This window comes from Schistocerca nitens, chromosome 12 (genome assembly GCF_023898315.1).
Source record: "Schistocerca nitens isolate TAMUIC-IGC-003100 chromosome 12, iqSchNite1.1, whole genome shotgun sequence".
NCBI lineage: Eukaryota > Metazoa > Arthropoda > Insecta > Orthoptera > Acrididae > Schistocerca > Schistocerca nitens.
Genome location: NC_064625.1, coordinates 40305763 through 40330506, shown reverse-complemented (window position 1 = coordinate 40330506; position 24744 = coordinate 40305763). Strand labels below are relative to the sequence as shown.

At 46.7% G+C, this 24744-nt stretch overlaps 1 protein-coding gene across 1 annotated transcript in view; it reads right to left on the bottom strand.

Annotated features, from left to right (window-relative positions):
* LOC126214894 (protein lifeguard 3-like) overlaps positions 1-24744 on the bottom strand; it is a 116390-nt gene that overhangs the window by 62279 nt on the left and 29367 nt on the right. The window contains exons 3-4 of the mRNA XM_049941538.1: positions 18644-18921; positions 3235-3325 (exon numbers count right to left, since the gene is read on the bottom strand). Of these exons, the coding sequence (XP_049797495.1) occupies positions 3235-3325; positions 18644-18921 (369 nt within the window). The remainder of the gene's footprint in view (positions 1-3234; positions 3326-18643; positions 18922-24744) is intronic.

Genomic DNA, 24744 nt, shown 5'->3' with positions numbered 1-24744 from the left:
CAGCAACGAGAGGACTACTCATGCTATAGGATGTAGTCTATATACAGAGAATACTTGCTAAAAGGCGCCGGCCGGTGTGGCCGAGCGGTTCTAGGCGCTTCAGTCTGGAACCGCGCGACCGCTACGGTCGCAGGTTCGAATCCTGCCTCCAGCATGGATGTGTGTGATGTCCTTAGGTTAGTTAGGTTTAAGTAGTTCTAAGTTCTAGGGGACTGATGACCTAAGTTGTTAAGTCGCATAGTGCTGAGAGCCATTTGAACCATTTTTTGCTAAAAGGCATTCACTGGTTGTTGTTGTTGTTGTTTTTAGTTCGAAGACTGGTTTGATGCAACTCTCCATGCTACTCTACCTGTGCAAGCCTCTTCATCTCCGAATAACTACTGAAACCTACATCCTTCCGAATATGCTTACTGTATTCATCTCTTGCACTCCCTTGACGATTTTTAGCTTCCACACATCCCACCAATGCTAAACTGATGATCCCTTGGTCTCTCAGAATGTGTCGTATCAACCGATCCCTTCTTTTGGTGAAGTCGTTGCACAACTTTCTGGTCTCCCCAGTTCTGTTCAGTACCTCCTCGTTAGTTATATGATCTACCCCTCTATTCTTCAGCATTCTTCTGTTTTGGGAATTGGTACTGTTGATGGTGATAAAAGATGGTCGGGGGTAGCCGTCAAAAGCTCGAGTTCTTAGTTTACTAGATGCAGCATCAAGACCAAGAATATTTTGGACACAGATGCCGCCGCGAGAAATGTCGTTTATATACCAGCTTCTGTGTCTATAGTCGGATTCACAACGAAGGCGACACGCGCAGGTAGAGGCAAAGACGGGGACTGAAGCATTGCCAGCTCCAAACGACAGTTGAATGGTTCTCGAACTGACGCCTCTCGCTTGTGCAATGCATTACTGACGACTGGCAATATCTGTTCCACCGTTTTCTGCTTCGCAACTGAAGAAGGCGCATACCCAATCCAAAAAGGGGAGGCCACGATGTTGGGGTCACGGATTTACTTCAGACTTTGTACACCTTTAGTAGGCCATTAAAACAACATAATGTGAAAGTAGTAAGGTGCACTACTCTGGGAATTCAGAGAAAACCGCGAAAGAAGTTTTAGGCGTCTATTATGTAAATCGTGTATCTGTGCAAAGGTGCCAACCGCAATGGTCATGTGGTTAGCGTTCGCACATGGTAAGAAGGTTGTGGATGAGGTGACGGTCCAAGTCCCGCCGTCACTTAGTTTTTGATCTACTGTATATTTTTATTCGTCACTGGCCTCATTATTTAATTTATATGACACTTGAGAAGTTATGTAATTAAAAATAAGGAACGTGTATTTGTATGAAGTTTCAATTTACGTTCTCCATGTCTGTATGACAAATAAAAAAAAAAAATGGCTCTGAGCACTATGGGACTTAACATCTATGGTCATCAGTCCCCTAGAACTTAGAACTACTTAAACGTAACTAACCTAAGGACATCACACAACACCCAGTCATCACGAGGCAGAGAAAATCCCTGACCCCGCCGGGAATCGAACCCGGGAAGCCGGGCGTGGGAAGCGAGAACGCTACCGCACGACCACGAGCTGCGGACGACAAATAACATCCTGCAGCGTATGACGTCGAGAGCACATGCCACGAGTAATTCTACATTACTCTTTTGGTCTGGCACACTGTGACTTACTATATTACTGATTGTGAGTAACGTCATTCGCATCATTATTTATCGAGGTTTGACTTCGGCTTTCCAAGCCTGTCCCTCATCTGGAAATTTAATTACAGAAAGTTGAAACACCCCCGTTAAATCCTTTATTGGGTTCAAAATGGTTCAAATGGCTCTGAGCACTATGGGACTCAACATCTTAGGTCATAAGTCCCCTAGAACTTAGAACTACTTAAACCTAACTAACCTAAGGACATCACACACACCCATGCCCGAGGCAGGATTCGAACCTGCGACCGTAGCAGTCCCGTGGTTCCGGACTGCAGCGCCAGAACCGCACGGCCACCGCGGCCGGCTATTGGGTTTTGCGTGGTTACCGAAGCCGCCAAACAATTAATTATTATAATTATATGACCGTGTGCTTAATGGATGAAAGGCTATCGGTTTTTCTGCTGTGGTTTCGGGGGTATTTCAACCGAGTGCAGCTGTTCTGAGACGGAATAGTTAATGATTGAAAGTTTGTCTATTAATAAAGACCATAAAGGTTGCGATGTACAAACTGATATGTATTTTCTACTAACACACACAAATTCTAAGGCAGTTGCTACCTTCGCCTTACACGTTTAATTACGGTTATATATTTTATTGGTTGCTGATTTTAAGTACTTCGTCACACGCAATGCTGATGGTTAACATTCACAACAATCCTCACTGCAATCCACGGTTGTTGCTGGCCGACGCGGTTGACGCGAAACACGTAATTCGGCACTTGTCACTTTTGGTTTTACATCGCTCGCGAATCGGTATCGATGAGGGTCAGCCCCACGACGATCAGGGGGACGCGCTCATTTGTCATACTCCGGTGAATTTACCGTTTGCAACTCACTCGACCGCCATTCTTGCCCGTCTCTCTAGTATTACTCTCACTCGACACTAGTCTCACTGCCTCCTGCAGCGCTCGACAATCGACTCCTCTCTGCTATCGACCTGGGGTCTGATACTAGCATCTATGTTCGTGGGATCACGGATCCCTTACAAGGTAATAGTCCAATAACATATGAAATTCACTACAACTTCATGAAAATGCATGCGAGTTTCTTTCATTTATTACCTCTCAAATATCACACCAGTGATGAAAATATATGAATTAAAAATATGTGTCAGCGGGATTCTAACCGTGAATACGTCCATGACTATCTTCGCTGGCGCGAACGCTAACGACGTGACCATAATCAATTCTTACGGACGGCACTTTTGCCCAGAGGCATGATTTACATAACAGACGCGCAAAACTTTTCTTGAGATTTTCTCGGAATTGCTAGAGTAGTGCACCTGACTACTTCCACATTATGTTATTTTAATGGCCTACTAAAGGTGTACGGTTTGAAGTATCGCCCGCATTGGCTGAGACGTTTGCAGCAGAGCATGCAGAAAACTACTGAACGCCGATTGGCTGTCGGAGAATGTGTGGCGCCAGCTGCGCAGAATGAGCCTAAACTCGACCGTCTTCGTTCGTAACTCCGACTACAACAGTGCACAAAATGTCGACGAGGCTAGTGGCGGTACTTACGAAGATGAAGAGGAGGATGAGGTTGCAGGGGTGCCGCCTGCGTACGTCCCCACAGCACACCAGTACCAGGTAGGTCACCATGAAGCCCACACTGCAACACGCCACAACACACCAGCTAATCTGCAACGTCAACACACGATAGCTGATGTGCACTGCTGGCCTGTAAGACTGCAACACCACGAACGATAGAATATAAAGATATTGTACTCATTGTGAACGAAAATGCAGTAGAAAGAATAGCCAACATGATAAAATTTATAGCTGATTTGCGGATAAACACTGCCGGGAAAAAATGCCGCACCCTCAACGACAGTCATTTTATTGAGAACTTAATTGATAGGTAGTTCTTAGTTGGAGTACGTGGTAACAAATTCAGACCAACTGAGATACACGAGCCACAGTGTAGGGTGACCAAAGTGTTGCATCACTGTACAGTGCAGCCCCCTCTGGCGGCTACGCAGACGCGTATTCACGCATGCAAACGACCACAAAAGTGCCGACTGACATCCTGCGATATACCGTCCCAAGCATCGTACACCCTTTTTTTGTCAGTTCGTCTATTGTTCTTGCCGGTCATAGAGAAAGAGTAAGTTCCACTTCATCATACCTCAGCCGTGCTCAGTTGGCTTGACATTTGGTGATCTTGCTGGCCAGGGTAGTTGTTGTACACCACGAAGAGCACGCTGTGCCTGAGCAGCCGTATGTGGGCGGGCATTGTCCTACTGAAAACGCACATCATCTTGAAATGGTAGTAGCATTGTGATAGCCGACCGTGCAATGTTGCGGACACTGCTTACTTTACCCTGCAGAACCACCAAATTCGACCGAATGTTGTGACTGGTGGCTCCCCACACTATGACACCTGTGGTGGGACCTGCGTGTAGCGGGCGAATGGACCCTGGAATTGGCAGCACATCAGGTCTACGCCGTACAAGCGTACGTCCATCGTTCGCCTACAGACAGAATCGAGGCTCATCACCGAAGACAACAGAACGCCATTCCATTCTACAGTCAACTCTTTTACGATACTAGGGCAGCCACGCGACCTTAGCCCTGCTACAAGCAGACGGTTCCCAATGGTCCCTGCTGACAACAGGTGCAACATGTGCCCGGATTTCTTCCTCGGATGATGCTCGGTCGAGCACTGCAGTTCGCAAAATGCGTCGATCTTAACGTGCAAATATACTACGCGGATGTCCGGAATCTGGTTCACATGTCTGAGAATGTTGCCCAGACCACTGTTGGAAGCAGTGACACAGCACCGATTCATTGTGACAAACATGTGCGGGAATCAATTGATACGTCCATCCAGATTTCTGCCGGCTCACAACGCGACCCCGTTCGAATGGCTGAAGCTGTTCAACAGGAATACTTGTCGGTGGAGCACGATTGTACTTTGGAATTGAGCCGGTGGGTTTCTGGCGCCAGGTGATATCGATTCTCACTTCCATCTTTGATCGTTGTCCCTGCGACTTGTTCTCTTTGTGTCTTTGAGGCAGGCTATTTATGGTGGCGCGCGTGCGCAAGTCGAGGAGAGCGGGTCCGCCCATGAGCCGAGTCAGTCTGTGACGTGACGTGCTTTCGGTGTTGTCGTTGTGAGGAGTTGGCGATACCATGTCACGTGGCACGGCCGTATGCCGTGAGGAAGAGTTGAGTTGGAGCAACGAGAAGCATGGGCCGCTGCCGGAAAGTATTAAAGCTGTATTGACACGGCTGGCCAGTGGCGACCAGGATGTGCTAATACCTCGAGAGCTATATGGATGGATGGCGTGTGAATTTCACATGAAGATGAAAAAATTAATCGGCAAGCTTTCGTGGTGGGTTGCTCCTTCTATATATAGTGAATATTATTGTGTACTTAAGGACTGTTGACTGCTGCAGTTGCTCGTGCTAGTGGCCAGCAAAACATTTACTGCAGTGGTGGCGAGGCGAGTTATGCTCTGGAACGGCCATGAAATTATGTTACTAAAGTGGCTAGAAATAGCGCCTCGCATTTGTAAGTTTTGATTTGGTGCTTAGTGGCACGCTGAAGGTAGCTGGTTCGCTTGAACGTCATTTCTTAATTTAGTTATAGATTTAGAATTTTCTGGTTTTATGAATTAGTGGTAGTTGTTGTTTCATAATAATTTCTTGTGTGTATGGAAGGCAAGTGGCCACGATAAATGTAGGACACATTGTGTTTTATGGTCGGATAGAAGCCGTGTGTATTTTGGTTTGTGGCCATAGGGGCCGTGCTTATTGCATTAGCGACCTACTGAAGTGACAATAGTTTTCTATTGCAATTTCAAATACCTATCTGAAGGTTGATTGTCACGTTAGGTACCGCACGTTTGATTTATGTGGTGTCAGCCATTCAGCAAAGACAGATTATCTTGTAAGGTGGACCTTAAGTCATTGGGTGTGGACTGACACATCTTTTCACGTAGTATCTAGTTTTTTTTTTATTTTTGGATCAAAGGAAACTAAGCTCCTTAATTCTGTTCATTGGTTAACTTATAATATGTTTATATTTAGGTATTGCTTCTTTATATACACTCCTGGAAATGGAAAAAAGAACACATTGACACCGGTGTGTCAGACCCACCATACTTGCTCCGGACACTGCGAGAGGGCTGTACAAGCAATGATCACACGCACGGCACAGCGGACACACCAGGAACCGCGGTGTTGGCCGTCGAATGGCGCTAGCTGCGCAGCATTTGTGCACCGCCGCCGTCAGTGTCAGCCAGTTTGCCGTGGCATACGGAGCTCCATCGCAGTCTTTAACACTGGTAGCATGCCGCGACAGCGTGGACGTGAACCGTATGTGCAGTTGACGGACTTTGAGCGAGGGCGTATAGTGGGCATGCGGGAGGCCGGCTGGACGTACCGCCGAATTGCTCAACACGTGGGGCGTGAGGTCTCCACAGTACATCGATGTTGTCGCCAGTGGTCGGCGGAAGGTGCACGTGCCCGTCGACCTGGGACCGGACCGCAGCGACGCACGGATGCACGCCAAGACCGTAGGATCCTACGCAGTGCCGTAGGGGACCGCACCGCCACTTCCCAGCAAATTAGGGACACTGTTGCTCCTGGGGTATCGGCGAGGACCATTCGCAACCGTCTCCATGAAGCTGGGCTACGGTCCCGCACACCGTTAGGCCGTCTTCCGCTCACGCCCCAACATCGTGCAGCCCGCCTCCAGTGGTGTCGCGACAGGCGTGAATGGAGGGACGAATGGAGACGTGTCGTCTTCAGCGATGAGAGTCGCTTCCTCCTTGGTGCCAATGACGGTCGTATGCGTGTTTGGCGCCGTGCAGGTGAGCGCCACAATCAGGACTGCATACGACCGAGGCACACAGGGCCAACACCCGGCATCATGGTGTGGGGAGCGATCTCCTACACTGGCCGTACACCACTGGTGATCGTCGAGGGGACACTGAATAGTGCACGGTACATCCAAACCGTCATCGAACCCATCGTTCTACCATTCCTAGACCGGCAAGGGAACTTGCTGTTCCAACAGGACAATGCACGTCCGCATGTATCCCGTGCCACCCAACGTGCTCTAGAAGGTGTAAGTCAACTACCCTGGCCAGCAAGATCTCCGGATCTGTCCCCCATTGAGCATGTTTGGGACTGGATGAAGCGTCGTCTCACGCGGTCTGCACGTCCAGCACGAACGCTGGTCCAACTGAGGCGCCAGGTGGAAATGGCATGGCAAGCCGTTCCACAGGACGACATCCAGCATCTCTACGATCGTCTCCATGGGAGAATAGCAGCCTGCATTGCTGCGAAAGGTGGATATACACTGTACTAGTGCCGACATTGTGCATGCTCTGTTGCCTGTGTCTATGTGCCTGTGGTTCTGTCAGTGTGATCATGTGATGTATCTGACCCCAGGAATGTGTCAATAAAGTTGCCCCTTCCTGGGACAATGAATTCACGGTGTTCTTATTTCAATTTCCAGGAGTGTATATATATATATATATATATATATATATATATATATATATATATATATATATATATATATATATATATATATATATTTGTGTAACTTGTATATACTACAGTGTGTCTGCCGCTTATGTTTTCCTGTTTTCAGAAACATGTATAGTGGTCAAAGGGAACAAACCTCGTCCCGCGAGCTTGCAGTGTGACGGAAATCTCAGGATTTGACTCAGGGCCGTGCGGAACCCGTTAACGCGCGATTTCTCTATTCCATTCAACGAGAGGTTTGTTTTAGGCAGAAGATTTCCTACTGCCCAAAGTTGAGTATAAGTTCACCCTTTGGGTCGTGTCTTTGTGAAATAGTAATAGATTAACGCCTGCTCGCGTCCATCACATGTTCATCAAATTGACGTTTTGCCTTAGGCTTGCATAAAGTCCAGAATCTTCCGGACGTTGAGTATAGTGGAATGCTAAGTGTAAACAGAAGAATTAATAGTACCCTTCAGGTCAGATAGCATTAAATTAATTTTACCTTTTCAGTAAGTGTAAAACTGAATGAGAAAGACGATAGCCGACATTGTAGACTTGTGGTTATCTATTTCATCTATTATTTTGGTTGTTGTTACCGGCACGTAAAGAGGCCGTTGTCACAAGTGTGACGGTTAATATTGTAAATACTAATTGTGGATAGGTTGGCTTGGTTCAAATGGCTCTGAGCACTATGGGACTTAACTTCTAAGGTCATCAGTCGCGTAGAACCTAGAACCACTTAAACCTAACTAACCTAAGGACACGACACACATCCATGCCCGAGGCAGGGTTCGAACCTGCGACCGTAGCGGTCACACGGTTCCAGACTGTAGTGCCTACAGCCGCTCGGCCACCACGGCCGGCTAATTGTGGCTAGGGCTTTGATATGCAAATGTTGTTAATTGATTATTACTGCTGATGAATTCATGTGTATGTGTAGAGAAGAGTTGCAACTGCAAACTGGTTGTGTTACTGGTATACAAGGTTAGAGTGTGCAATCGCCACACAAGGAATGGATGTTGCAAACACTGTTCACCTTTAAACTCTGCACGGTCATAGTCAAAGCCCATAGTCAAACCAGAAGATGCATAGACAGGCTTACTGAGCGACATCTGGTAGCCGATCACTCTGACAAAGGAATCGCTAACCCTACGACTGTACAGTATGCACTTATGGTGCTACTGAACGCAGTCCTTCAGGAAGTTGCATTTTTTTCAGAGCATTCTACACGGTGCGAAATGTAGAGCCGAGTGCTGCCACCTCTAACAACAGTAGTGGCTCTGGAAAGTCTGACCAACGCGAAGAACTGAGCTTGAATGGGAGATGTGGGTACACCACGTCCTGCTGCTTTACCTCTTCGCCAAAATCCTTCAGTCTCAGGGGCTGGTCAGTCGGCAACCAGTGACCAGACGTTTTCAGTGCGTCGAAGATTTGGAGAACTTGCTCGTAAGGGCAACAGTTGGACATCCTACATATCGAGGTAGGTCAGCAAAGCACGGGGAACACGCTGTCTTGTTTTATCTTACTGAAAGATAACATCACCGACAGGTCAGAGATATGAGATAGCTAAGGGCCTCAGAATATCAGAAATGTAATGACTACACGAACCAGAGATGAACTTGTTGTGTATTCAGTGGCATTCCAAACGAACAGGCCAGTTCCTTGGCCACGCACACGGAAGTGGCCTATGGCAGCAGACGACAAGCGTGAGTGCCTCTGCCAAGTGCACGACGCTACCTCTCACCTCTCCTGGGCTCGTGACCATGTCGGTTCGACCCCCGTACGACTGCAAAACCGTGAGCTGGTCATATGATTCGCAGTTTCAGTTGATAAGAGCTGACGGCAGGGTTCGAGGGTAGCGCAGGACCGACTAAACCGTGGGCCCAAATTGTCAACAAGGCAAAATGGTGCTGGCTCCATAATGATGTGGGCTGTGTGCATACTGAATGGACTGGATCCTCTGATCCAAGTGAATCGATCATTCACTGGTAATGGTTATGTCCAGCTAGTTGGAGACCATTTGCAGGCACTCATGGACTTCTTGTTTCAAAACAACGATATTATGTCACTGGGCCACAGTTGCTCACCACAGGTTTGAAGAATATTCTGGACAACTCGAGCGAATGATTTGGCCACTCAGATCGCCCGCCGTGAATTGCATCGAAAACTTATGGCACATAATCGAGAGATCGGTTCGTGCACAAAATTCTGCACTGGTAACACTTTCGCAATTATGGACAGCTATAGGGGCAGGATGGTTCAATATTTCTGCAGCGGACTTCCAACGACGTGTTGAGTCCATGCCACGTCGAGTTGGTGCGCTACGCCGGGCAATAAGAGGTCCGACACGATGTAAATAGGTATCTCATGACTTTTGTGATCTCAGAGTACGTCTCGCAGACCTAGCAAGAGAATAAGATAAGGCTCGGAAAGAGACATACAGACCGACAATTTCCATCGCTCAAAACGCTGAAGGAATAGGACACCAAATCTATAGGGTGTAAAAATCGCATTCCATATTTTGAGAGGTGTGGACCAAAACAAGCCAAAAATGTCCAGAAAGTATGGCTCTAAATGCATACCTTAAGAGCTATTGAGAGTTTTTTTTCATTTTCCCCACTGTGAAACGTATCTCTTTACAGCAAGCTCTCTGCTATTAGAAACGACGTACACAATGCAGTAACCAAACGAGAACACATTCCTCTGTTATTGTCGGTAGATGCAGCAGCAATCATCTACTTGTCTTGTTACTGTAAATCGTATCCACAATCATGCGTAAGTGCAGCACATACGTTACTTGTAATCGAGCCAGTTTGAGTTTCGGTAAGCTTGTGGAATGCTTTTAAATTATAGTTTCATCTTTGCATTTACCAGTGTAACTAAACTTCTTATACATTATGAGGATGCAAATTAAGTTTGCTTTAAATAAACGCTGTAACGAACGTGAACATTAGTTACCTTTGAGATGAGACGTGGTGGGTTGACGTTGGTCAGAATGTCTTTAAGGCCAGAAAGACGCCTTTATCAGCACCTCACTGAGTTTGAACGAGGTCGTGTAACAGGGCTACTAGAAAGAAGGATCGTTTATTGTATGATCATGTGATAGCGGAACAAACACTGGTAGCAGTTACTTCTGTAAAATATCTGGGAGTATGCGTACGGAACGATTTGAAGTGGAATGATCATATAAAATTAATTGTTGGTAAGGCGGGTGCCAGGTTGAGATTCATTGGGAGAGTCCTTAGAAAATGTAGTCCATTAACAAAGGAGGTGGCTTGCAAAACACTCGTTCGACCTATACTTGAGTATTGCTCATCAGTGTGCGATCCGTGCCTGGTCGGGTGACAGAGGAGATAGAGAAGATCCAAAGAAGAGCGGCGCGTTTCGTCACAGGGTTATTTGGTAAGCGTGATAGCGTTACGGAAATGTTTAGCAAACTCAAGTGGCAAACTCTGCAAGAGAGGCACTCTGCATCGCGGTGTTGCTTGCTGTCCAAGTTTCGAGAGGGTGCGTTTCTGGATGAGGTATCGAATATATTGCTTCCCCCTACTTATTTCTCCCGAGGAGGTCACGAATGTAAAATTAGAGAGATTCGAGCGCGCACGGAGGCTTTCCGGCAGTCGTTCTTCTCGCGAACCATACGCGACTGGAACAGGAAAGGGAGGTAATGACAGGGGCACGTAAAGTGCCCTCCGCCACACACCGTTGGGTGGCTTGCGGAGTATAAATGTAGATGTAGATGTAGCTGGATGTTCCTTCTCCGATATTGCACAAAACCTGGCAGGACGCTAGCCACCGCGCTGGTCACGAGATATGCGATCGCAAGAAGACGGGGCTCCGGACGGGCGCGTGACACTACCGAGAGGGAAGACCACCGTGTTCGGTATACGGGTCTGGCGCAGCGTACTGCATCTGCAGCAGCAGTCTGAGCAGCAGTTGGAACCACACTGACACTACGAACTGTTACATATCTGTCGTGTGTATTGTTTGTTTGTTTGTTTGTGTGTGTGTGTGTGTGTGTGTGAGTGTGTGTGTGTGTGTGTGTGAGTGTGTGTATTGAACCAGGGACCTAGAAACGGCGGAGAGGTTTCGTCCCGCCGTAGCCGTCAGTAGCTCACAAACCCACAACAGGCCACAAGGGTCCACCCACCCGACCACTGCCCCACTCCGAACCCAGGGTTGTTACAAATTTGTTCAGGGCAGCTTCGAGCCAGACGCTCTGTAGCGTGCATTCTACTGACCCCAAACCACCACCATTTGCGACTTCAGTGGTGTGAAGCGAGCTCATTGAAGGGCTGGGTTGAGGTCTGTTGTGTTTTCTGATGAAAGACGGTTCTGCCTCGGTGCCAATGACGGCCGTTTATTGGTTATGAGGAGACCAGTTGAGGGCCTGCTGGACACGCTGAACCTACATGTGGAGTTATGGTCTGAGGTGTGATTTCGTATGGTAGCAGAAACGCTCTCGCGATTGTCCCACGCACACGACTGCAGATTTGTACGTCAGTCTGGTGATTCGATCTGTCGTGCTACCATTTCAGGGAGTGGTTTTCAACAGAGGACCGCTTGCCCGTATACCGCTGCTGCAACTCAATATACTCTACAGAGTGTCGAATGTTGGCGTGGCCTGCTCGATCACCAGATCTATTTCCAACCGGGCACATATAGAACGACAACTCCAGCGTCATCCACATGCAGCATTAATCGTCTCTGTACAGACCGACCAGGCGCAAAAGGACACGGAACCCCATCCCACAAACTGACATCCTACACTTGCACAACACAAGGCGTGCACGTCTGCTTGCTTGCGTTCAACATTCTGGCGATTTCACCGGTTATTGATGTACCAGCGCATCACATTTGCAATGGCTTATCTCGCGTTTACATCAACCTGATACATTTCAATGTTACTCACTTAAATATGATACCCAGACAAATGTATTCCCGAAATTTCATTGCTTTGCATTGGTGTCGCGTTTTTTTTTTTTTTTTTCGTCAGTGTACTTCACGGGAAATAATTGCTGTTATGGTCTGGAAAATGGAGGAAAACGTCGAGACTGTGTACTATATCCTGAAAAATATCCATAACGCAGGTTACCACCTGCACAAACACTCAGTCGTCCTTTCCGGCGACTAGCAGACTCTGGCTCCGTAATTTCAGCAACGGCAGATCGTGGCAGACTTCGCACCAGTCCTACTCCTGTTGTGGCGGAGTCGTTATTGCGGTGAGTGGAAGAATATCCTGGAACTAATGTACATGGAATTTCAGTATCTACCGGGGTCAACCATCCTCTAGTCTGGGCGATCCTGCATGAACATTTGCCATACCATACAGCGTGTCCAAGCCCTTCGGCTACAAGATACCAGACTGCAGTTCTCCCAATGGTTATTGGAAAGACGAGGTGAAGATCCATTCTTCGCAACACGTATATTGTACTGTTTGTAGACGACGCTGGTTTCACATGATGTGGGCCTGTCAATTTTCATAACAAACATGCATGAGCTGGTGCAAATCCGCACGCAGTTGAAGAAGCAAGGCATCAGCGACGATTTTCGATTAATGTAAGAGTAGGCATTCTTGACGACAGACTACTAGCAGCCAACATACATCAAACAGGTAGACGGGTGCAAGGTATCGCCAGTTCAAATCAAACTGCTTGCCTGTCCTGCTAGAGTAGGTTCCATTCCAATGACAGCTGGAGATGTGGTTTGAGCATAATGGCGCACCTACCCATTTCCCTGAAATGTCCGAAAACATCTGACACTGACATTTAATGGGCAGTGGATTTGTCTGGGAGATTACTGGCCAGCTCTTTCACCTGATCTTATTTCCTTGGATCTTTGGTTGTGAGGACGTTTCAGCTCTTTGGTGTACGCAAGCACCAATAATGACTTACAAATATTATAGGAACCCGTCATCAGTACCTGCCATCGCATCCTTAACCAGAGTTTTTCAGAGAGTGCGTGATTCCTTAAGACGTCGGACAGAAGGATGGCTTGCTATGAATGGACATCATATTCAGTAGCTCTTTTAGCGATGGCTGACAAGTGCAGGGCGTACGTAATAACGGGCAGATTACATTAAAAGCTCTGCCGTTTCACAGTAATAGAATGATGTGTTCACTTCTGTTGTGGATCGGCAGGAGCCAACACACGGAGTTTGGAGGAAGCCGAAAGGCACGCGTTTAAGCTCACGCAGGCTGGCATGAGGTCTGGAACAGGACAAGGAATTCAGACTTCAGAAAAAAGGTGGTACTTGGTGGAATACTTAACTTTAATCCATTAATGTTGAACGTAGCTCTTGTCTGTACATTCTTTACAATATCAATAGCAACTGATAATGGCGCCTTGCTAAGTCGTAGCATATGACGTAGCTGAAGGCTATGATAACTATCGTCTCGGCAAATGAGAGTGTATTTTGTCAGTGAACCATCGCTAGCAAAGTCGGTTGTACAACTAGGGCGAGTGGTAGGAAGTCTCTCTAGACCTGCCGTGTGGCGGCGCTCGGTCTGCAATCACTGATAGTGGCGACACGCGGGTCCGACGTATACTAACGGACCGCGGCCGATTTAAAGGCTACCACCTAGCAAGTGTGATGTCTGGCGGTGACACCACAACTTCTGTTCTATTCATTCTGTAGGCCGATCGTAATAGCAAAGAGCTTGAGGTAGAACGGACGTGTTTTACTGTGCCAACATCGAGGATGAAGAAGTGCTCATAGCTCTTAAGGTATGCATTTTAGAACCCATGTTTGCTGGACATTTTTTCCTTGTTTTGGTCCATATTACCAACTCTAAAAATATGGGATATTGTTTTTAGCATCCTGAATAATATTGGCGCAATGTAACCTATGCCATACGCTGTAGATTGTCTTGTAGATTATGTAGACGTAGATGTTGGCGACAGAGTCGTCCGCCTGGCTTGTCTACTTGTTATCATATTTAACAGGAAAAGTGAACGAAAATTACCCTGAAACGGTAGCTCAAATGGAGGTAAACACATGAAGGATTGCAGTCCTGTCTAGATTTGAAATTTATTGCATCGTTGGATATGGTTTCTGGATGTGAGTGGTTTCAGGCAACCTGTATGAGGACACCAATTTTTTCGGTATGAGTTCGAACTGCACTGTATAACGTAAGATCACTACCATGTGTGCAGCTTGTACTTACCGAGGGCATTGAGAGTGCTGTGTACTTACAAAGAGGCTATGTACATCTCCATACTGGTCGTCACGAAGTGCTTCACATTTGGCCTGCAACAGAAGAAAGCATAGATGTTTCTTTTATTGCTAGTTGGTCACCTTACGAACTTAAGAGTGAGCGTTGACACTTTGGGTTACAGAAAGCAAATACTTATTATCCAATTACTCATTAAATAATGTTTAATAGAGTTCGCAACCAGCGACAGGTACTTTTTATGGCCATCATGCCCGTCTTCAGATCATGCCTCGTCCGCCATTTCATTTGTGTATATATTGTCCTAAGATCACTCGTTTTTCCTGGGGACATTCTCATGTAGCGAAAACTTAATTACATGCAATCTTACCAACAGCATGCACATTAAGACATTTTTCTGCATTACACAAGTCATCCACAAGGCAAATAAAGTAACGTTAGCTACCCCACTATTGTCTTGCAGTGCAGGACTGAACTACATGATGCTGCCGAATGTCGTTCCGTAATACACTGAAGGACCAAAGAAACTGATACAGACATGCATATTCAAATACAGGTATATGTAAATGGGCAGAAATACGGCTCTGCGGTCGGCAACGCCTATGTAAGACAACAAGTATCTGTCGCAATTGTTAGATCGGTTACTGTGACAGGTTATCAGCATTTAAGTAAGTTTCAACGTGGTGTTATAGCCAGCGCACGAGCGATAGGACACAGCACATCCGAGGTGGCGATGAAGAGGAGATTTTCCCGAACGACCCTTTCACGAGTGTACCGTGAATATCAGGAATCCGGTAAAACATCAAATCTCCAACATCGCTGCGGCCGGAAAAAGATCCTGCAAGAACAGGACCAAAGACGCCTGAAGAGAATCGTTCAACGTGATAGAAGTGTAACCCTTCCGCAAATTGCTGCAGATTTGAATGCTGGGCCATCGAGAAGTGTCAGTGTGCGAACCATTCGACGAAACATCATTGATATGGGCTTTCGGAGCCGAAGGCCCACTCGTGTACCTTTGATCACTGCATGACAGAAAGATTTACACCTCACCCGAGCCCGTCAGCACCGACATTGGGCTGTTGATGACCAGAAACATGTTGCCTGGACGGACGAGTCCCGTTTCAAATTGTATCGTGCGAATGGACGCTTAAGGGTATGGAGACAAGCTCATGAATCCATGGACCCTGCATGTCAGCAGGGGACTGTTCAAGCTGCTGGAGGTTCTGTAATGGTGTGGGACGTGTACAGTTGGAGTGATGTGGGACCCCTGATACTTCTAAATACGACTCTGACAGATGGCATGTACTAAGCATTCTGTCTGATCACCTACATCCATCCGTGTCCATTGTGCATTCCGACGGACTTGGGCAATTCCAGCAGAACAATCCGACACTCCACACGTCCAGAATTGCTGCAGAGTGCCTCCAGGAACACTATTCTGAGTTTAAACACTTCCGCTGGCCACCATATTCCCCAGACATGAACATTACGGAGCTATATCTGTGATGCATTTCAACGTGCTGTTCAGAAGAGATCTCCACCCCCTCGCCCCCTCGGATTTATGGACAGCCCTGCAGGATTCATGGTGTCAATTCCGTCCAGCACTAATTCAGACATTAGTCGAGTCCCTGCCATGTCGTGTTGCGGCACTTCTGGGTGCCCGTGGGGGCCCTAGACAATATTAAGCAGGTCTACCAATTTCGGTGTCTCTTCAGTGTAAAATTCCTATATTAACTGCATTAAAACGGACATTTGCTATCTTTTGCACATCCTAGTCACGGTGTTCTGTCTCTAGCATACATGACTAAAAGCTTCAATATCGATAAACACGTTAGAAGACAAAAAGGAAAGGTCCATGTCCAGTCCAGTTAGCACACCAGCTTATAAAACTTAATGTAATCAGATAAACTCACTTCTGAGATAGAACACACTTACCTATATTAATAATAAAACTGCTAAGTCACCGTGTCTGTATATTGAAAATATTTGCAAAAAACTAGATTACAGATGAGAATACATTAAGATTGCTTTTTAAACTGTCTCCGTCTGTTTGCCTGTCTGATCAAGCTAATCTTCAAAACGGCTGGATGAATTTTCGTGTGTTTTTCACAAGTAACTTGACTGTGACTTGTGGCAATATACATACTTTATTTCATCAATATCGGATGACAAAAAAAAGATATCTTGATTTAAAGTTATATTTAAAGTTAGTAGTTCGCATGTTCACCTCAGTGACGTGATCATCGCGGCATAATTTACCAAAGAACCAACAGAGAGCGCTGTTATTTTTGTACCTCAGTGAGAGAACTATTTTGGGAAGTTTAGGTCAGTAACATTATTAAACGCCACAATCTCTTCTTTCCAAACACAAAACCATATTGAATTTACTTTGCTAGGACATACGAATTTACTGATTTCGCTTTGTTCTGGTTCCATAGATACTTTTTATTTATGTTTGGCTTATTGGCTAGAAAAAACGAGTTTATTTAAGATTTGGGTGCCTATTTTCTACATTTTGATTTAATTTTGTTTACAAATAAAAATGCTTAGAAAACGGTCGAGTGTTCCTCAGTATACTGGAATGACTAAAACACAGGACTAAGCGGTCTCAAAATTCAATAAAGGTGGTGAGGGTAGAGTTGCTACGACTCGAGAACTTCAGGCCTTAACTCGTTCTTTGGAAACTCCTCCCGAAAGCAAGGTATGACGTAACTCTGGACGACAGTGTCGTGAATTATTTCGCTCCTCACTGTATTTTACAGACTAGCCGTCAGGCCATAGTTACTTAGCAATGCCCATGCAAAGCCGGAGCGGATTCCTAGAATTTACATAACATCGAATATTACTGAAAATATTTCTATTAATTTAGTAAGTAAGTTCCTCAACATTTTAGAAAACACGAAGAATAAAAAGATTAGGCTACAGTAAGATCCAAACCCAATGGACACTGTGTCGTAACTTGGCGGCTCAACCAAATGCGCTGCGCTGAACTTCTACAGGAAATACACTCGTATTTTATGTTACGATTTCCTGAAGGATTTAAACGGCGATAATTTTCTGTGGCTTGCTAATTAAGCGGTCACCAGCACGGTAGCTCAGCGTGTTCGGCCAGAGGGTTAGCTGTCCTCTGTAACAAAAAAAAAGAGTGAACGGATCAACGATGAACTTGAACCAGCTTCATGGGACGTCCGTCCCGAACAAAAATACAGTCATCAATAACGAACGAAATGAGATCAAAGGAAAAAGAGTGGTGAAGTGCCGGGCTGTTAATGTTAAGGTCTCGGTTTCGATCCCTGGTGAGTCCTGAGATATTTACCTCTTACATATCACTTCTTTCACCACTAGCGATGTCATTTGATGTGAGAAATACCGAGTTGCACAGAGGCTCGAAATCTACGTAAAACTGTAAGTCCCGATATAATTGACTACGTAAGTCGATGCAAAGCCAAACACCTCCAATAGAGCCATGCCTAGAAAGCACTGTGTCATTCAGAACTATCTTCGGGCTGATCACTGCTTTACTTAATGCGTAATTAACTTGCATTTAATTATCACGAATCCCATCAAAAAAGACGTATGTTTGACGAATCTTCAGTGTGCCGTAACCTTAAAACAGCATACTTTCACGAAACGTGAGTTATAATTCGAAAATTTCTTAACTGTTAGTATGACGTTTCCCATCATTTTATTACAACGTCCACCTGCTTAGCTGGATGGCAACGTGTTTGCCTCCCATGCAGCGGGCCCGGGTTCGATTCCCGGCCGGGTTGGAGATTTTCTGTGCTCGTGGACTGGCTGTTGTGTTGCCCTCATAATCATTTGATCCTCATCACCGGCACGCGAGTCGCCCAGTGGCGTCGACTGAAATAAGACTCACACTCGGCGGACGAACTTCCCCGGATGGGGCCTCCCGGCCATCAATGCCATAAGCTCATTTCATTTTTTTTACTACAACGTATAGTACCAATATACAACATATACAACCAATATACAACATGGGTTTCAGCTGAAAACGACAAATACAATATGGTGTCTCGAAAGTTCAACTTGCGATGTAGAAAGCGTTCTCTTTTCTTATTGGTTCTAGATTATGTATTACGTCACACTGAAGAAATATAGTAGAATTTAATTTGTGATCGTGACGAAATGACTCCTCAACTCGTGGCGGAACAGGAAGTGACGTAACAAAACTCACACAGTTGCGTTTAAGCGTTAGGTAGCTGGCCACGTGTGAGGGCGGCTTAACTGTGCAGGTGGCGCTGGTGGGCACTCACTCGAACACGAAGAGGGCGATGATGCCCACGGTGAGGGCCAGCTGGAGAGACAGCACGGAGTACACCTTGCGGATGAAGGCGCGCCGCACCGCCGCCGCAGAGAACCAACCCGCGTCGTCCCACTCCGCGTCGTCCCGAAGGGTGGGCCAGCGGCCCCCGCCGCCCCCACCGCCCCCACCGCCGTCACCACCCCTACGGCTGCCCCACCCTCCTCCGTAGGGTGCCGCATCTCGAGAATATCCTGGAGGTGGGTATTGTTCTCCTACTGGCACGCGAACCTGCAACGCACACACATTCGATACAAGAATTCAAAATGCTATAGCAATACTGCCGCCCGGGGTGGCCGAGCGGTTGTAGGCGCTACAGTCTGGAACCGCGCGACCGCTACGGTCGAAGGTTCGAATCCTGTCTCGGGCATGGATGTGTGTGATGCCCTTAGGTTAGTTAGGTTTAAGTAGTTCTAAGTTCTAGGGGACTGATGACCACAGCAGTTAAAAAAAAAAAAGTCCCATAGTGCTCAGAGCCATTTGAACCATTTTTATAGCAATACTAAACTAACTCCGTCCGACCAGGCCTCCTAGGGCCCTACCGCACCGACCGAATGCCGGTTCGTCCTCAGCAACAGGCGCCATTGGATGCGAATATGGAGGGGCATGTGGTCAGCACACCGTTCTCTCGGTCGTTGTCAGCTTTGGTGACAGAAGCCTCAACTTCTCAGTTAAGTAGCTTCTCAACTGGCCTCACAAGAGCTGATTGCATCCTGCTTACCAACAGATTTCGGCAGACAGACGTTCACCCATCCGAGTGCTAACCAAGCCAGACAGCGATTAATTTCGGTGATCCAACGGGAACCGGCCTTACCACTGTGGTATGGCCTTTGACATAGTAATATTGCCTGTTTCAAAATGAATATAGGGTCTCTAAGGTTTTGTATCATTTATTACATTCAATTTACAAGTGCCCACTTCCAACCCTTATTCCGCAAGTTAGTCCATCTTTCCAGAATGAGATTTTCACTCTGCAGCGGAGTATGCGCTGATATGAAACTTCCTGGCAGATTAAAACTGTGTGTCGGAGCGAGACTCAGTTGGTAGAGCACTTGCCCGCGAAAGGCAAAGGTTCCGAGTTTGAGTCTCGGTCCGGCACACAGTTTTAATCTGCCAGAAAGTTTCATATCAGCGCACACTCCGCTGCAGAGTGAAAATCTCATTCTGGGAACATCCCCCAGGCTGTGGCTAAGCCATGTCTCCGCAATATCCTTTCTTCCAGGAGTGCTAGTTCTGCAAGGTTAGCAGGAGAGCATCTGTAAAGTTTGGAAGGTAGGAGACGAGGTACTGGCAGAAGTAAAGCTGTGAGGACGGGGCGTGAGTCGTGCTTGGGTAGCTCAGTTGGTAGAGCACTTGCCCGCGAAAGGCAAAGGTCCCGAGTTCGAGTCTCGGTCCGGCACAATTTTAATCTGCCAGGAAGTTTCATAGTCCATCTTTATTCCTACGAGGAGCATTCAATATACACTCCTGGAAATTGAAATAAGAACACCGTGAATTCATTGTCCCAGGAAGGGGCAACTTTATTGACACATTCCTGGGGTCAGATACATCACATGATCACACTGACAGAACCACAGGCACATAGACACAGGCAACAGAGCATGCACAATGTCGGCACTAGTACAGTGTATATCCACCTTTCGCAGCAATGCAGGCTGCTATTCTCCCATGGAGACGATCGTAGAGATGCTGGATGTCGTCCTGTGGAACGGCTTGCCATGCCATTTCCACCTGGCGCCTCAGTTGGACCAGCGTTCGTGCTGGACGTGCAGACCGCGTGAGACGACGCTTCATCCAGTCCCAAACATGCTCAATGGGGGACAGATCCGGAGATCTTGCTGGCCAGGGTAGTTGACTTACACCTTCTAGAGCACGTTGGGTGGCACGGGATACATGCGGACGTGCATTGTCCTGTTGGAACAGCAAGTTCCCTTGCCGGTCTAGGAATGGTAGAACGATGGGTTCGATGACGGTTTGGATGTACCGTGCACTATTCAGTGTCCCCTCGACGATCACCAGTGGTGTACGGCCAGTGTAGGAGATCGCTCCCCACACCATGATGCCGGGTGTTGGCCCTGTGTGCCTCGGTCGTATGCAGTCCTGATTGTGGCGCTCACCTGCACGGCGCCAAACACGCATACGACCATCATTGGCACCAAGGCAGAAGCGACTCTCATCGCTGAAGACGACACGTCTCCATTCGTCCCTCCATTCACGCCTGTCGCGACACCACTGGAGGCGGGCTGCACGATGTTGGGGCGTGAGCGGAAGACGGCCTAACGGTGTGCGGGACCGTAGCCCAGCTTCATGGAGACGGTTGCGAATGGTCCTCGCCGATACCCCAGGAGCAACAGTGTCCCTAATTCGCTGGGAAGTGGCGGTGCGGTCCCCTACGACACTGCGTAGGATCCTACGGTCTTGGCGTGCATCCGTGCGTCGCTGCGGTCCGGTCCCAGGTCGACGGGCACGTGCACCTTCCGCCGACCACTGGCGACAACATCGATGTACTGTGGAGACCTCACGCCCCACGTGTTGAGCAATTCGGCGGTACGTCCAGCCGGCCTCCCGCATGCCCACTATACGCCCTCGCTCAAAGTCCGTCAACTGCACATACGGTTCACGTCCACGCTGTCGCGGCATGCTACCAGTGTTAAAGACTGCGATGGAGCTCCGTATGCCACGGCAAACTGGCTGACACTGACGGCGGCGGTGCACAAATGCTGCGCAGCTAACGCCATTCGACGGCCAACACCGCGGTTCCTGGTGTGTCCGCTGTGCCGTGCGTGTGATCATTGCTTGTACAGCCCTCTCGCAGTGTCCGGAGCAAGTATGGTGGGTCTGACACACCGGTGTCAATGTGTTCTTTTTTCCATTTCCAGGAGTGTATAATACAACACATTTTGTTCTCGCCAATTGCGGTTGACAAAATGCGGAATTTGTTGTGGGACAACGTGAAATATTCTCGCTTCAGACTATATAGTTTCATGGGGGTAGGACAGGTGATGGCGCCATACGTAGCCTTCGAATGGCGTCTGCAACGGAGGTTCGTTTCAGCCAGAGAGCTGTCATTGTGTTTCTTTTGGCAGAAAACCAGAGCATTGCAAGTATTCGTAGGAGCTTGGAGAATGTCTATAGCGATCTGGCAGTGCACAAAAGCACGGTGAATCGTTGGGCCAGGCGTCTGTCATCATCGTAACAAGGTCGAGGAAACCTGTACAATTCCCTTCGTGCCGGCCAGCCGCATGATTCCTTCAATGTTGGAATTTGCGGACACTCTCGTTCGAGGTGACCGACAAGTCACAATCAAACACCTCGCTGCTCAGCTGGATATCTCTGTTGGCAGTTCTGACACACTCGTCCAGCAATCGGGGTAATCAATTGTGTGTGACCTGTGTGTTCCTCGCCGCCTAATGGATGGTCATAAAGAGCAACGCAGTACGAGTCTGATCGTCACAATATTTTGTCGAACATCGTCACAGGCAATGAAACATGGCTTCATGACTTCGAACTGGATGCTGAACGGCCATCCATGGAGTGGCACCACACCACCTCTCCTCTGCAGAAAAATTTCAGAGCTGCACCCTCAGCCGATAAGGTCGTGGCGACGGCCTTCTGGGTCTCTGAAGGCGGTATAGTGTTTCATGTCCTCCTTCATGATGTGACGATCAAGTCGGAAGTATATTGTGCTACCCTCAGGAAACTGAAGAAACGACTTCAGCCTGTTCGTTGCCACAAAAATGCAAATGAACTTTTCCTTCTCCCTGAAAACGCAATGCCTCAAACAAATCTGTACATCTGATAGGAGCTCAAAATACTTCATTGGACTGTTATTCCTCATAGTTCATTCCATAGTGTCTCACACATTCTACCCTGGCATCCAGCTGTTCTTGTATCTTCTCCTCCCTGTTTCCCCAGATCATCAAGCCGTCCGTGAACACCATTATTTTCACCTTTTGGTCTCAAGTTTTTCCTGCCACGTTTGCCGTTATCTCAACCAAGACCGTAATGAGGGGGAGAGGTGTTAATGCACTTTACTGTCGAGCCCCACTTGTTTCCTGAAACCAATTCATCCTTTCATTTTTCACTTTCACACAACTAAAAAATCCACAGAACAATATGGCGAAACAAGCGCTGTATCATTTGAGAGATACGGAGGCGAGCGAGTGTACAGGGCCTTACCACAGCTCACTGCTATTAGCACCACGTCATCATAACGCGCCTGTACGCAGTTTACAAAGTATTGCCCCGTAATTTAAGAGTGAAATTAAATATTAAAGAAGCTTTTCCAAACTTAGTCAACATATGCTTCAGTATATTAATGTTTAAATTGTCAAATCTCAAAGTGAACAGACGAATATCTTTTCCTAAATACATCGTTTTAAGACAAAATAAGTGGCACTAAATAATAGAGCTAGAAAGGAAAAAATTGATATGAAGCTTCAGTTCGATGTAAAAACATTAACTATGGGACCCCATTCAGCTGTCTCTAATAGTTTTCGAGTAATTAACTGAGAACTAAATTTGGAACAAAATGTCCACATTTGTAGTAGATTAAGTGTCATTTATATTAATGATAAAAAGTTCTGATTAAAACACCTGATGAAACCCATTAAATAATAGAGATATAACAAGTTTCAAGACTTTCATCTAAATAACAATCAGTACAAGACCTCTTAAAGATGTAGTTCAGAGGTTATGTTCCACTGATGGTCCCATTCTAAAAATTCTAGCCGGTAAAGTTTAAATGAAGTCGAGCTGAAACTTTTTCAGTAACTAAAGACAACTTAACGTTGTGTTGTTGTTGTGGTGTTCAGTCCAGAGGCTGGTTTGATGCAGCTCTCCTTGCTACTTTACCCTCAGCAAGTTTCTTCATCTCCAAGTACCTACTGCAAAATACATCCTTCTGAATCTGATTAGTGTATTCACCTCTTGGTCTCCTTTTCTAGTCAATTTGTGCCACAAATTTCTCTTCTCCCCATTTCCATTCAGTACCTCCTCATTAGTTACGTGACCCACTCGTCTTATCTTCGGCATTCTTCTGTAGCACCACATTTCGAAAGCTTCTATTCTCTTCCTGTCTAAACTAGTTATCGTCCGTGTTTCACTTCCGTACATGGCTACACTCCATAGAAATACTTTCAGAAACGACTTCCCGACACTTAAATCAATACTCGATGTTAACAAACTTCTCTTCTTCAGAAACGATTTCCTTGCCATTGCAGTTTACATTTTATATCCTCTCTACTTCGAAAATCATCAGTTATTTTGCTCCCCAAATAACAAAACTCATCTGCTACTTTAAGTGTCTCATTTCCTAATCTAATTCACTATTTGACTACATTCCATTATCCTCGTTTTGCTTTTGTTGATGTTCACTTTATATCCTCCTTTCGAGACACTGTCCATTCCGTTCAACTGCTGTTCAAATAGTTCAAATCGCTCTGAGCTCTAAGGGACTTAACATCTGAGGTCATCAGTCCCCTAGAACTTAGAACTACTTAAACCTAACTAACCTAAGGACATCACACACATCCATACCCGAGACAGGATTCGAACCTGCGACCGTAGCAGTCGCGCGGTTCCGGACTGAAGCGCCTAGAACCGCTCGTCCACCGCGGCCGGCAACTGCTCTTCCAGGTCCTTTGCGGTCTCTGACAGAATTACAATGTCATCGAAAAACCTTCTCTGTGGATCTTAATTCCTACTCAGAATTTTTCTTTTGTTTCCTTTACTGCTTGCTCAATATACAGATTGAATAACATCGGGGAGAGGCTACAACACTGTCTCACTCCTTTCCCAACCACTGCTTCCCTTTCATGTCCCTCGACTCTTATAACTGCCATCTGGTTCCTGTACAAATTGTAAACAGTCTATCGCTCCCCATATTTGACGCCTGCCACTTTCATAACTTGAAAGAGAGTATTCCAGTCAACATTGTCAACAGTTTCTGTAAGTCTACAAACGGTAGAAACGTAGGTTTGCCTTTCCTCAATCTATCTTGTAAGATAAGTTGTAGGGTCAATATTGTCTCACGTGTTCCAACATTTCTACGGA